Below are 13793 nucleotides of genomic sequence, written 5' to 3'. Positions count from 1 at the left end.
AACTAATGAAGTAAGACCCTGCCAACATATTGATGACATACTTGCCCTGGCTTGTGGCCTTGTTGTCTGTCATGCAATCAACAAACACAGAATGAATGCTTTCTATATTCAAGGACACTCAACTTCCAGCGACTCTGGTTCTTCAGTGTCATTCCTACTTGCTGCAGCTGCTTTCTGTTTTTCTGAACGATATATTCCCTGGCTTTTGTTTATCCAGCTGCCGGGCTAGCTTCTTGTGCCGTTGCTGGCCTCCTGCCTGCCCTGACTTCAAATGGACACGGCCAGGTCCTAGATAGGCCTTCCTAACAGAACCAGACTCTTGAACCCTGTATCTGCCCCATTTTTAAAACTCTGCCTGGCTCTGTGATGCATTGTATTGCCTGGCCGTGACTTGTAGAATCTCCTGGAAATTCAGATCCTGTGAAAGGTCTGACTTGCCATATTCTGGTTCTTGTTCCCTGGCCCTTGAAGTCCAGACTCTCATCTTACTGTTGATTCTCAAATGTTTCACCATCTGGCACTTACTTTCATCAAACAAAAAACAGATTTCTTCCTTCTTGGCTAGCTCTCAAGTAATGTGATACTGAAAAGATAGTGGAAGCTCTCCACAATGATTAGAGAAGAGCCATTTAACAGGTTGAAAAGGGCTATGCGCATGTTGCCCCTGCAGCCCCGAAGGAGGCCCCCTGAGAATCAGGCCACTGCAGAGCACAACCTTCATCAAAATGAACTAACACTCACTGTGCAGCCTACTGAATGTGCAATTGTCAATGGGTTTGGAATCTTCCAGACCTTAATCCAGTGATAACTGTAATAGTAATATGACTTCATTCATTTACTCAACAAATATTATTGAGTGCCTATTACGTGCCAGGTACATAGTAGCTGTATGTCTGTCTCTTTCCTCATAGAGCTTACCTTCTAGTGGGGATAAACAGAAAATCAACATATAAACAAAAATTTACTAAATAATATAATTTTAGAGTTTTAAGTGCTACCAAAAAACTGAAACAAGACAACAGGATAGAGAATAACCGGTGAAGCTACTTTAGGTAGAGTGACCCTGGGGACCCTGTCTGAGGGAGTGACATTTGAACTGAGACCTCAATGATGATAAGGAGACAGCCATGCAGAGATCATGGGTAAGACCACTCCCAGACAGAGGAAATCTTTAAAACATTGCCCATACATACCCCTGAAATGAACCCAAGAACCAATCCCTCAGGCTCTCAAAATATATTGGGCTATAAAAACAACACATTTTGAGCAATTGAAAAGTTACATCTATTCTTAAAGTAGCATTTCTTAACTTCTATGCCTCTTCCGTGTGCTTGGGAAAAGGTTGGTTTGTGCCACCCAGGAGCTGGCTGCACTGTATTGCTGTATGCACAGATTTCTGAATATGATGCAAAAGAAACCCTGGACCCCCAAAACATATCATTGCAAAAGTTACATATTTGGATGTGGAGACTATGAGAGGAAACCATAATTTGTGAAGCCACCTAATGTAGAATAATGCAGTGGTTTGGGGAGGTCAGAAGAACCTGGATTTGAATTCTGGCTCAGCACATATAAATCATATAAATGGGTGACCTTGGGCAAGTTATTCAATCTCTGAACCTCTGTTTCCTCAGCAGTAACAATAAAGTTTTTATAAGGATAATAATGTTATTGTATGTAAAGTGCCTAGTGTGCTTATATAGTAAGTCCTCAATAATTGTTAGTTAATATATCATTAAAAATAATTCATATAAATGTTCATTCAACAATCCTTAAGCTCCTCCACTGAGCTTAGCTCCATTCTGGGCCCTGTGGGAACCACAAAAGAAGTATCAGAAATGGTTTAAGTTGCTCATGTTCACTCAGCTGTCAAGTGTCAGAGCTGACTTTTTAACCTAGGGCAATCTAATCCAAGAACCATATTCTTAGCCACTGCACTTACTGCCTCTATGTAATTAGAAAGGTGGTAAACCACATGGTCTGAAGATGAAGGAGAAAGTTTGGTATAGGAAGTAGCCCTTGGAATAGATCTTGGAAAATTATAGGCTCTGCATAGATTGAGAAGAGGAAGATGGTATTCCAGGTGGAAAGGCAAAGCATAAGACATAGAAGTGGGAACAAACAAACTGACCTGGCTGGTTCATGTTGGGGAAGAGACCAAAATACGTGAGATCATGAGTCTACCTGTTGGGATGCAAATCAGGCAGCCTCCTTATTAATGAAGCAAATCACCTCATGTTTTTGCTCTTTTTCTTGCTCCTCCTAGAGAATTAACTAACCTATTCTTTGATCTCTTTTAGGCTCTTTGAAACCCTTCAGTCACTCTTCTGGTCTGTATTCGGCCTTTTAAATCTCTATGTTACCAATGTAAAAGCCAGACACGAGTTCACAGAGTTTGTGGGAGCGACCATGTTTGGGACGTACAATGTCATCTCCCTGGTAGTGTTGCTGAACATGCTGATCGCCATGATGAACAACTCCTACCAGCTTATTGCCGTGAGTAGCTTGGCTCTATAAGGGCGATTATCTTTGTTTCAGGAGTGGTCACAGTGGCCTAGAGCCCATTGGAAACTCAATGATATAGTCTGTCTGCCTTAGTTAATTTACATTAGCTTTTCCAGCTATTAGATTGAATTCTTTCTTTCCAAGGTAACTCAGTTTGGACTCTTAGTCCATTGGATCACAGTAGTCTAGAAGATGTTCTAGTTAATAAGACTTTTTGGTTACCTGTTAAAATTATGTTTAAATCTCTGAATCCATTTTCTTGCCTTAGTAAGAAGAGCTCAGGAGGTATGAGCAGTGTGGCTACAACATATACCCTCACTAATCTCCAGGGTTCATTGAGCTGATCCAGTTCTCTAGGCAGGAGGGCTTTATCTCCATCTTCACTGCAGACATCTCCCTCCCAAAACTGAGCAGTCCATTGCCAAGGACAACCTTCTCAGAGAGTGGCTACTTTTTTTGTTTATCAACAATGTATGAGTAACTGTAGTCCACTGTGGCATGCTCTTAAGTAGAGTCTATCGCTGAATCTTTGACCATCATGTTATCATTTAGATCAGTAGCATTTATTACTCTAAACTAGAAATGGCGAAGGTATAGGATATGGGATCAGTCCAAGCTCTGTCCTGGTTTTTGATGTCAAAATAAACATCTAAACTTAGCTTATTTTCTTATGATCTAACTATCATTTCTAGAAACAGAGTATTAGCAAAGAAGTTCTGGCTATCTGAGGTCCTGCTTACTTGGGTATCAGTGAATTTGTATCTTTAGTTGTGTATGTGTATATATATACCATATTTTCTTTACCCATACTTTCTTTGTCCATCCATGAATGGATACTTAGGTTGTTTGCATGTCTTGTCTACTGTGAATAATACTGCACTGAATATGGGGGTGCAGATATCTGTTCAAGACAGTGATTTCATTTCCTTCAGCTAAATACCCAGAAGCACAATTTCTGGGCCATATGGTAGCTCTATTTTTAATTTTTTAAGGAACCTCCATGCTGTTTTCCATAGTGGCTGCACCAGTTTTCATTCCCACCAACAGTGCACCAGGGTTCCCTTTTCTCCATACCCTCTCCACAACTTATCTTTTATCTTTTTTATAATAGGCATTCTAACAGGTATGAGGTGATATCTCATTGTGATTTTGATCTACATGTACCTGTTGGTCATTTGTATGTCTGACTCTATGGTCTTTAATATCCTTGCCAGCTCTGATATCCTGAGTCTGAGTGTCTACAGATGAATAGGATAGGCTCTCAAGGTCCCTTCTAGGTTGAAATTCTATCTCTCTGCTGCTTTTGAAATGGAATATAGTTCAATTTCTTTCTCTCTCTCCTTCAAACCCAACTAGGCCAACAACTCTGAAACATGCTATGCTCACTCCTAGCCGGTCTTTATAAGGGGGAAAGGCATAGAATTTCAGGAGCTAATTTTTCCACCACTATGCCTATCAGCCAAACGCCCTACTCCTACCAAAGATGGCAATATTCATGCTGAGGCATTTGTCATTTTCTCCCTGGTTGTCTTGCAGCTGATTGTTCCTAATGGCAGAGGAAAAGGGAGATAGGGCTGTAGCGTCTCCTACTGAGCTCAGTGACATTTTGCTAGGAAGGGTAGAAATCAACTCCAGCTCTCTCACTTGCTGGTAGTAAGTTGTGTTTTCATGCTACCTACTGTTGCACCTGAAGAAAACACCTCAGCTTGAGAGAGAGCTAGGGGGTGGGGTTTGCAGAGAGATGGCCTTAATAGGGTCTATATCATCTCACACATCTAGAGTCATGGCCAACCATCCTGAATATGACCCGCTGCTTTGGGATCCTCTGTTAATGTGTCTTTACCATTTGGAATCGGATCCAGTGGGATCCTGATATTGGGCAACCTGATTCCAAAAATATCTGGTTCTGCTTACATGGTAAAGACCAGCAAGTAGATTTGATTCCACTTGCAACACCTCCACTTCAGTATTAATGCAGTTTTTAGAAAGGCCCAGATATGAGGGAAAGGTTACAGGAAGGGAAGCCACTGAAGACAAAAATCTCTCCTACTTCAAAAGGTACCACAGGCTGACTCAGTCTAAGTAGAGACTCAGTTATTGACAGGCTTCACTGTGAATCTGTTCACCTGTGCTCTGTGGTCCCAGCCAACATCAGCGGGTGAAGCTGGCCATATTGTATATTATTATTAGTGTTGTTTGCAATTAGCAGTGATTTACTCTCCTCCCTTTATCCTTACATCTCCCTCAAGCTGCTTATTTCCCTCTGTGACACTTCTTTCAACACATCCACCTTGTCTCTGCCATTCCTGATGTGTATGTTCCCAGTTTCATCAAGTGAAGCTGCCCTTGATACCATTTTAATCAAATTCACCCATCTATAAATATTAGGTGGGAGAAACAGACCAGTCCCAGAAAAGTCACTTAACTCAGGCCCTCTTCCTACCCCAACTCACCCACAAAGGGCATCTCTGTTGCCTGAGATCAGTCCTCAGAAAACATGAGGCTCATGATGATCTGTGACCAAGCTTCACTCAGCAAGTTAATAAGAACCCTCAGTTTCTTTGGCTGCTGTGAAGTGTTCACGCTAATGCTGAGAGCAAGTAAACAGCGCTTGCCTCACTGAGCCACACCTGCTGGATGGCTTGGGGAGAGGCCATATATGTAGGACTGGTTGTCTCCCTTGAGGTGGCGGCATTTGGAGGCTCAGATGATGGACGGACTCTCCCACTGCGTAAGACAACCATGCAAATGAAGACATTCTTCAGAAAAATACCTGGTGCCGCAAAAACAGTAGACAAGGCTGGAAGGGGCCACTGCACACCATGGAAGTGCCAAGGAGGGCAGGTGGTCTCCCCGCCTTCCCCTAGTCATCCAGGACCAACCTCAGACTCTCAAAGCTCAGAGGAGAAGGCAGCACTTCACACCCTACATGATGATTTGTAACTAATCAAGCAGATAAACAACTGCTACAACTGCTATGCACTATTACAGTCCCTGGTTGTTAAAATATTAAAATATTTTCATACTTGGGGCTTCCCTGGTGGCGCAGTGGTTGAGAGTCCGCCTGCCGATGCAGGGGACACGGGTTCGTGCCCCAGTCCAGAAGGATCCCACATGCCGCAGAGCGGCTGGGCTCGTGAGCCATGGCCGCTGAGCCTGCTCATCCGGGGCCTGTGCTCCGCAACGGGAGAGGCCACAGCAGTGAAAGGCCCGCGTACCGCAACGGCAACAACAACAACAACAACAACAACAAAATATATATATATATTTTCATACCAGTTGGTAAATAGCTGCCACTCCGGCTGTTGCCTCTGGGACAACTCCAGGTCACCCCACAATCCAGCAAGTAACGGGAAACAGCTGGAGCAGCAGGTATTATCCATGCCCCTGCTCCAGTGCTATTGTTGGCGTACATTCTGATTGGTCAGTTTCTCAGTCTGACTATTATTGTGGCGGGTACAGTGCTAAAATGATCCCCCAAGATTTCCCGCCCTAATCATTAGGACTGTGAACATGATGAGATAGCACACTTGTGATTACGTTGCATTACATGGCAAAAGGGGTTTTGCAGATATAATTAAGGTTACTACTCATGGAAATTATCCAGGTGGGCCTAATCTAATCACATGAGTCTTTTAAAAGTGGAGTTTTCTCCAGCTGGTAGCAGAAGAGAATGCCAGAGATTTGAAGCACATGGAGGATTTGATGTGTCATTGCTGGCTTGAAGATGGAGTCATGTGGTAAAAAAAATATGGGCAGGGCTTCCCTGGTGGCACAGTGGTTGAGAGTCCACCTGCCATTGCAGGGGCCACGGGTTCGTGCTCCGGTCCAGGAAGATCCCACATGCCACGGAGTGGCTGGGCCCGTGAGCCATGGCCGCTGAGCGTGCACGTCCGGAACCTGTGCTCCGCAACAGGAGAGGCCACAACAGTGAGAGGCCCGCGTACCGCAAAAAAAAAAAAAAAAAAAAAAAAAAATATGGGCAGCTTCTAGGAGTTGAGAATGGCCCCCAGCTGACAGCCTGCATGGAAGTGGGGACCTCAGTCCTACTATCACAAGAAAATGAATTCTGCCAACATAAATGAACTTGAAACAGATTCTTCTCTAGAGTCTCTAGATAACAGCTGAGCTATGCTGACACCTTGATTTCAGTCTTGGGAAGGCCAATGTGACTGAAGTGGAGTACACAAAGGGGAGAGAAGTAAGAGATGAGGTCAGAGAGGTAATGGGGGTGAGGGACAGATCATGTAGGGCCTGATAGACCTTTGTGAAGACTTTGGCTTCTTCTCTGAGTGAAATGGGAAGCTGTGGGTTTTAAACAGAGGAGGTACATGATCTAACTGACATTTTAATAAGATTGATGTGGCTGATTGAAAAAAGATGGAATGGTACCGGGACAGAGACAAATTATGAGACCATTGCATTGACCCAGACAAGAGCTGTTGGTGGATTAGACAAAGGTGGTCATGATGGACACAATGAGAAATGGTCAGGTTCTAGATATATTTCAAAAATAGATCCAGTTTGCTGATGGAGATGTGGGGTGTGAACAAAAGAGAGGAGTCAAGGATGGCACCATGATTTTGGGCCTTGAGTAACTGGAAGGGTGGATTCATCCCTTACTGAGTTGGGGAAGAGTGGGAAAGGAACAGGCTTGGGAGGGGGCAGAGATCCAGAGTTGGGTTTTAGACATGTAGAGTGAGAAATGCCTATTAGACATCTGAGTGGAGATGGTGGGTAGGCAGTGGTTTACAGGTCCAGCGGAGAGGCTGGAGACAGAGATTTGGGAGTCGCAGTATGTCCACAGTATTTAAAACCATGGGACTTGGAGAGATCACAACAAGAGTGACTGTGCATAGAAAAGAGGTCCAAAAATGAGGCCCAGGGTACTCCAATGTTTAGAGGTTGGAAAGACAGAATTGATCACGCAAAGAAACTGAGAAAGAACAACCAGAGAGGTAGGAGAAAAACCAGAGTAGTGGACTGTATTACAATATGTATGATTCCCCAGTATACTGGTAAAGCCATATGCTGGAGAGTGGTAGAGCCTAGATTTGAACTGAGGTAGTCTAACCCCAAGGCCCATGCACAGAACCACTATCCTATCACATTGACACTTACCTTGAGGCCAAGAAGTACTGGAAATGCACTTTCACTACAAGGTCTCTAACACATCTTCTTTCCTGCCCCAGTTATACCACCATTCTTAACTGTCCGATCACCTTGTCCTACAAGTTCCAGTGCCTGTAGATTTCATTTAGATAGGAATCACTGACACTTCTTCCAACATAACTGTGTATGCTTAGTACACAAGACCTGTTGCTTAATAAAACAGAATAAAACATAAACCCTGTCAGCTAAGTCATCTAAGGGATAGTATATCTTCTTCCCAAGTGAAGGAGCTGCTCAATTCAAGTTGTAGAAATTTTATGACATTGGAGCCAAGCCATTTCAAATTTTAATAACTGTCTCTTCCCTTTGGGATGCCCTCAAGCAATCTAGCTACCGATTTTTCTCATTGCCGCTTAGACTTTTCCCTGTTGCCAAACCATTGTCTAGAATCTGATCAGAAATTGCTACATTTCACTAAAAAGAAAATAAACATTCAGAATGGCAGAGGACATTTTCATAGTCCCCTCCACTCACCCCAGGTGATGGGGAACCTATGAAAACCTGCTGATAATCCCGTTTCAGTCAAAAATCTACATTTTCTGGTAGGTTCGGAAAAATCCACAAAGCCTAGGTGCTATAAATGATATAAAAGTAAAGACACAGTAGATGCCTTTAGGGAGCTTTAAATCTAGAGGGAAAAGTCTGCCTTGAGTAAAATAACAATAGTGCTATTACCGTGAGTATATAATAGTAGTGATTACAGAGAGCATGGGCTCAGGAGTAGTCAGACTGCCTGGATTTGAAACCTGGACTGCCACTTAGTGTAGTTTGGGGCAACTTAACCTCCTTCTGCCTCATTTGACTCCTCTGTAAAATGGGGATGGATAATTAGGCTTTTCATCTGCTGCTTACTCTCAGATCCATTCCCTGTTCATTTCCTGCCCTGTTCTGTATGAGGGAACTCCATTCCCCACAGTCCCTTGCCATTTGTTTCTGTATGGGTTTGACCAACCAGAAGGTAGGAAGAAGGGAGAAGCCAGGATATTTCTTCCCCATCCCCAACCTCACTTTTTGTGGCAACTCCAGCAGCAGCTGTGTTTCCTACGTGGCTCACCTCCAGGCATCCCACCCCTCCTTGGCCCCAGCTTCTGCAGGGCAGCCCCATCTAGGCTCGAGCTCCCACCAGATAGCCCCAGTCTACAAGCTCTGGAAACACCACTCACCACGTCTTCCAGTCGTCCCTCCAACTCCAGGGATAAGAGGGGCTTCCTGTTGCTGCTAATCTCTGAGTTGCCTCACTGCCCTCTGTTTGGTTTCTCAGCTCTTCCATCACCTGTGACTACCCTCTGTAATAAATCTCCATGTTTGAAAGGCTTAAATTGATTTCTGTTTTTCTGGCTACCCCCCAACCAGTACCTATCTGATTGCGTTGTTGTGAGGTTGATTTAGAAATTACACATTGAGCTGAGCCTTGGGGTCAAATCTGGAAAGACAGAAAAGTGTGGCTGGCTTTCAGATCTCATTTCTGGCAGGGAAATAGCTTGCACACCAGCAAGGATTGGCCTGGTGTTTATGGGGGGCAGTAAGAGTGTAGGAGCTGGCCTCACTCCTTTCTACCTCCCATTCTTTGATTCCGCATGAAAATATTTTCAGATGGGAAGGAAGTCTTTCCCGTGCCAACAGGAAACATGTCCCAGCAAGGAGGAGAAGCATGAAGCAGAGTCACATCTCTAGGAGCTGGATGATGAAGTTTAGAGCCTGCCTTTAGAAAAATAATTTTTAAAGATGGGATCTGCTTTTGTGGCTTCCCACATCCCCATGCTGAGCCCTCATGCTGCTGTCTACCTGGCTTAGCACAGCACCCCGGGTTGACTGCCTTACCTTACCCAGCCCTTACCTGGATAAGCCCCTTGCCTCCACCTCTAGTCCCAAGCTGAGGTCTTTCTCAGTTTCTTAAGGCTTAGAGAAATCAGTAATAAGAATACAGTGAATATTTGGCATAGATACAAGCCTTTATTAAATCCCAGGCACTTTCTATCTCATATCATTATAACTACTATTAAAAAATGGTTCTGAAGAACCTAGAAGCAGGACAGGAATAAAGATGCAGACCTAGAGAATGGACTTGAGGCCATGGGGAGGGGGAAGGGTAAGCTAGGCTGAAGTGAGAGAGTGGCATGGACATATATACGCTACCAAATGTAAAATAGGTAGCTAGTGGGAAGCAGCCACATAGCACAGGGAGATCAGCTCGGTGCTTTGTGACCACCTAGAGGGGTGGGATAGGGAGGGTGGGAGGGAGGGAGACGCAAGAGGGAAGGGATATGGGGATATATGTATATGTATAGCTGATTCACTTTGTTATAAAGCAGAAACTAACACACCATTGTAAAGCAATTATACTCCAATAAAGATGTTAAAAAAATAATAACTACCATTTATTGAACACTTATAATGTGCCAGACACTATACAAAGCACTTTTCATGTATATTTTCTCATTAAATCCTTACAACTACCTGAGGTAGGTACTATTAACAATTCAATTTTATAGGTGAGGAAACTGAGGCACAGAGGTCAAAGTGACTGGCCCAAGGGCACACTTTCATAAGGGCCCCAGCAGGTCTGTCTGATCCAAAGTAATAATGAAACCATACCTCCTCCTTTCCTGCCCGCATCCCAACCCCTCAGGCCCTGGTGCAAGCCTTCCACACAACCTCAGACTCCCTCCAGCTTCACCCTTCTACTTGGTTCACTGAGTCACGGACTCTACCCTGGCTTCTAACCAGAGGGATCCTCTAAGGAGCCTTCTCCTTGTTTCTGGAGACTAAGTGACTTATTCCGTTTTCCTCAGCTGAGATTTCCTGCCCCCCAGCCCCCAACACAGACACAGACACACACACACACACACACACACTAGCTCTCCTTTTCTTTCCTTTTTTTTTTTTTTTTTGCCCACCGGACTTCAAACTTCTGGTTTCTTCTTAGTTCTGTCCCTAATACCCCCAGCCTCCCCAAATGAACAATCAGACAGCCCACCTGAAATCATCACACCCACAGAGGGTAAAAAGTTCAGAGCTACGAAGCTTATTGGCATGACAAGAACTCCTCGTTCAACTTACACATCCTGTCTTGGGCCCTCTCAGCCCTGTTCCTTCCCAGACAGCTCTTGGACGCTTGAAAGCCTCACTTGAAATTATATCCACACCAGCAAATGGACTGACTATCCACCCTCCAGCTTCAGGGGAGGAGAGAGGAGCATTCTCTCCTCAAACGCTGCAGGGGGCACCAAAGGCTGACTTTTCAGACTTCCAGCCCTGCCTGGGCCTGGCCATCCCCCTGGTGGTCTAACACAGAAATGGATTCCTGTTGATTCTGCATCAACACCCACTCGTGGTTTTGTCAGCAAGCTGCTGAGGGCCTGCATCTGCTGGGGATGAGAGCACTCTGCCTCAAAATGCTGAGGGTGGGCTTCCCTGGTGGCGCAGTGGTTGGGAGTCCGCCTGCCGATGCAGGGGACACGGGTTCGTGCCCCGGTCCTGGAGGATCCCACATGCCGTGGAGCGGCTGGGCCCGTGAGCCATGGCCGCTGAGCCTGCGCGTCCGGAGCTTGTGCTCCACAACGGGAGAGGCCACAACAGTGAGAGGCCCGCGTAGCGCAGGAAGAAAAAAAAATGCTGAGGGTTATACTTTGGCAGGCCTCTGCTGAGCCTTTGATGCCTGCTGCTGCCTGGTAATGATTTTGGTGACCGACAAAGATGCAAGTGGAAATGGGAAGAGGACAAGTGAAGGGAAGTGGGTTTTCTTTCCCTGTGCTAAAGGACAACCAAACAGGGCAGATGCCTGGGCTGCTTCGCTGCATCCCAGACTCACCTGTCCTGGATCTTCATCAGGAACATCAGTAGTTGTCATGGAGACTCTATCTTGGGTAACTCAAACAGAAACAGGACCAACTATGTAAGTGACGGGTAGGGCCTAATGCCCAAAGAATACCTCTGTTCTTCTGCCAGCTGATTCCTTTACTCCTTCATCCATTCACATAACAGTAACTATCTCTTGGATGGATAAATGAATGAATTTAACAAATGATTATTGAGAGACTACCATGTACTCTACTACGTTCTTGGCACTGGGGATACAGTAGGTAACAGGGGAGCAAGAAAGATGTGGTCCCTGTTCTCATGGGGTTGACAGTCATGGAACTACAGTTTCAAGTTTCACTATTTGCATTTCATTTCTTTACTTTAAGACTGCACTTTACCTTTTTCAGGTCATGATTGCTTTGATAATCTGATGAAGCAAACATGCATACAATTTAGCATAAATCTCAGAGGATTCATAGACATCCTCCCACTGTCCTGCTGAAATCCCTCACCTTAGGACCTTGTCCCCAGTTATAATGCAAATATGTTTTAAGTTGTTAGTAGGTGATTTATGACTCAGTGTGAGTTCAATCCCTTACTGAGATCAGGTTTTCATGGGGAGCCAAGTGAGTGAGGAAAATGTACCTGAAGAAGACTGGAGATAGGACACCAATAAGAGAAAGAGATTGGAGGCACTGGAGGAAAATGTCACCATCATCACAATTTTGCAAAGGATCAGGTCTGTGCAACAGTCCCCAAGCCAAAGGTGCCTTCAACCACTACATAAAATAACAACTATGGATGGACAACCTGGAAACAAGCTGAGAAGACCTGGCCTTCCTATGGATTGGCCTCTGAATGTTCTCTTCATAGGCTACAAATAATATTGGTGGAAAAGTCAAATGTCCATGGCCCAAAAGCCATGGTTGAGGTATGTGTTCTTCTTGGCTTCTGCCTTGATTCTTGTTCTGGGCACCAAGAATCAATTGACTGGAAAGCTATCTGATATGAATGTTCTTTAATTTCTGAGCAGCTTGAGGTTTAGAAACTAAACATGAGATCTAAGTGATTAATATTAATTAGGTCTCTCTCTTGCTGTGGTCACCAGAGCCCTGTGTTGTAGCCTGGTTCAGCGTGAGAGACAGCCTGGGCCAGGAGGTGGCCTTTAGCTACAACACAGAAGCCAAAATACCCCAAAGGAGCCTCGGAGGTTACGACCTACTGCAATACTCTGCTTTTTACTTGAGATCTGACAGCAAAATTACATTATGTCAGCTGTCAAGGTAAATCTGCCTTTGTTTAAAAGAGGAAAATAGAAGCGATCTAAGAGTAGAAATGGGGTGAGGGCAGGTAATTATATTTCTCTTTCTTATTCTCCTTTCTTCCATCACAGGATTATCTTGCTTTTTCCTCTGTTCTCTTTCCCAATTTCCCCTGTTTGAACTTTTAGAAGTACCTGGGCCTATAAAACTGTGAACTAATCCCAAAGTCTTGATGAGAAATATATTTATCTCAAAGCTGCTCTTAATAAATGTGGCATATTGGGAATCACCCAGAGTGAAAAAAAAGTATGATAGGCCTTCTCATTCATTAGAAAATCAGCGCCAATTATTAAAGAAGTCTTAAATGACTGGAATTAGAATCCTCTCACGGACTCCATCAGAGTTCCCATTGGCCTAGCCCTCAAGACTTCTGGAAGCACAGAGAAGTTTCCATCACCCGATGAATCTTCTAGGAGGTTATGCCACAGTGTTTTTTCTCTTGATACTAATGCAGAGATACTTTATACTGGAGTCCCTCCAGTCTTAACCAGGATACATGGTCTGACACATAGTAGGCTCTCACTTAATATCTATTGAATAAATGAACAAAGTAATGATTTTTTTTCCTAATACTTTTTTTTTTGGCCATGCCACATGGCTTGTGGGATCTTAGTTCCCCGACCAGGGATCAAACCCGGACCCCTGGCAGTGGAAGTGCAGAGTCCTAACCACTGGACCGCCAGGGAAGTCCAGAAATTAATAAATCTTTAATGCATATGACTTCCCAGAACATTTTAAAGTGTGAAAACAGAGCAACTGACAAGCTCACCAAACCTAAGCTTATTGTCCTCTAGTTTAAGGGTTGACGTTTTTTTCTCTAAAGGGGCAGATAGTGAATATTTTAGGCTTTGTGAACTGTAAGACCTCTGTCACCACTATCCAATGCTGTTCTTATAATGCAGAAGCCATAGAAAATACATTAAAAAGTGGGCATGGCTCTGTGCCAATAAAATTTTATTTATGGGCCCTGAAATTGGAAATTCATATAATTTT

General features: G+C 44.2%; 1 protein-coding gene across 1 annotated transcript in view; it reads left to right on the top strand.

The window, feature by feature from the left end:
• Nucleotides 1-13793, top strand: part of TRPC5 (transient receptor potential cation channel subfamily C member 5) — a gene marked incomplete at both ends in the record, with an annotated part of 136603 nt that overhangs the window by 94983 nt on the left and 27827 nt on the right. Inside the window, one exon of the mRNA XM_079727771.1 lies at nucleotides 2301-2496. Coding sequence (XP_079583897.1) covers nucleotides 2301-2496 — 196 coding nt within the window. The remainder of the gene's footprint in view (nucleotides 1-2300; nucleotides 2497-13793) is intronic.

This window comes from Hyperoodon ampullatus (assembly GCF_949752795.1).
Source record: "Hyperoodon ampullatus genome assembly, chromosome: X".
NCBI classification, from domain to species: domain Eukaryota; kingdom Metazoa; phylum Chordata; class Mammalia; order Artiodactyla; family Ziphiidae; genus Hyperoodon; species Hyperoodon ampullatus.
Note: the sequence above shows the minus strand (reverse complement) of the source record. Positions and strands in the feature narration are given on the sequence as shown.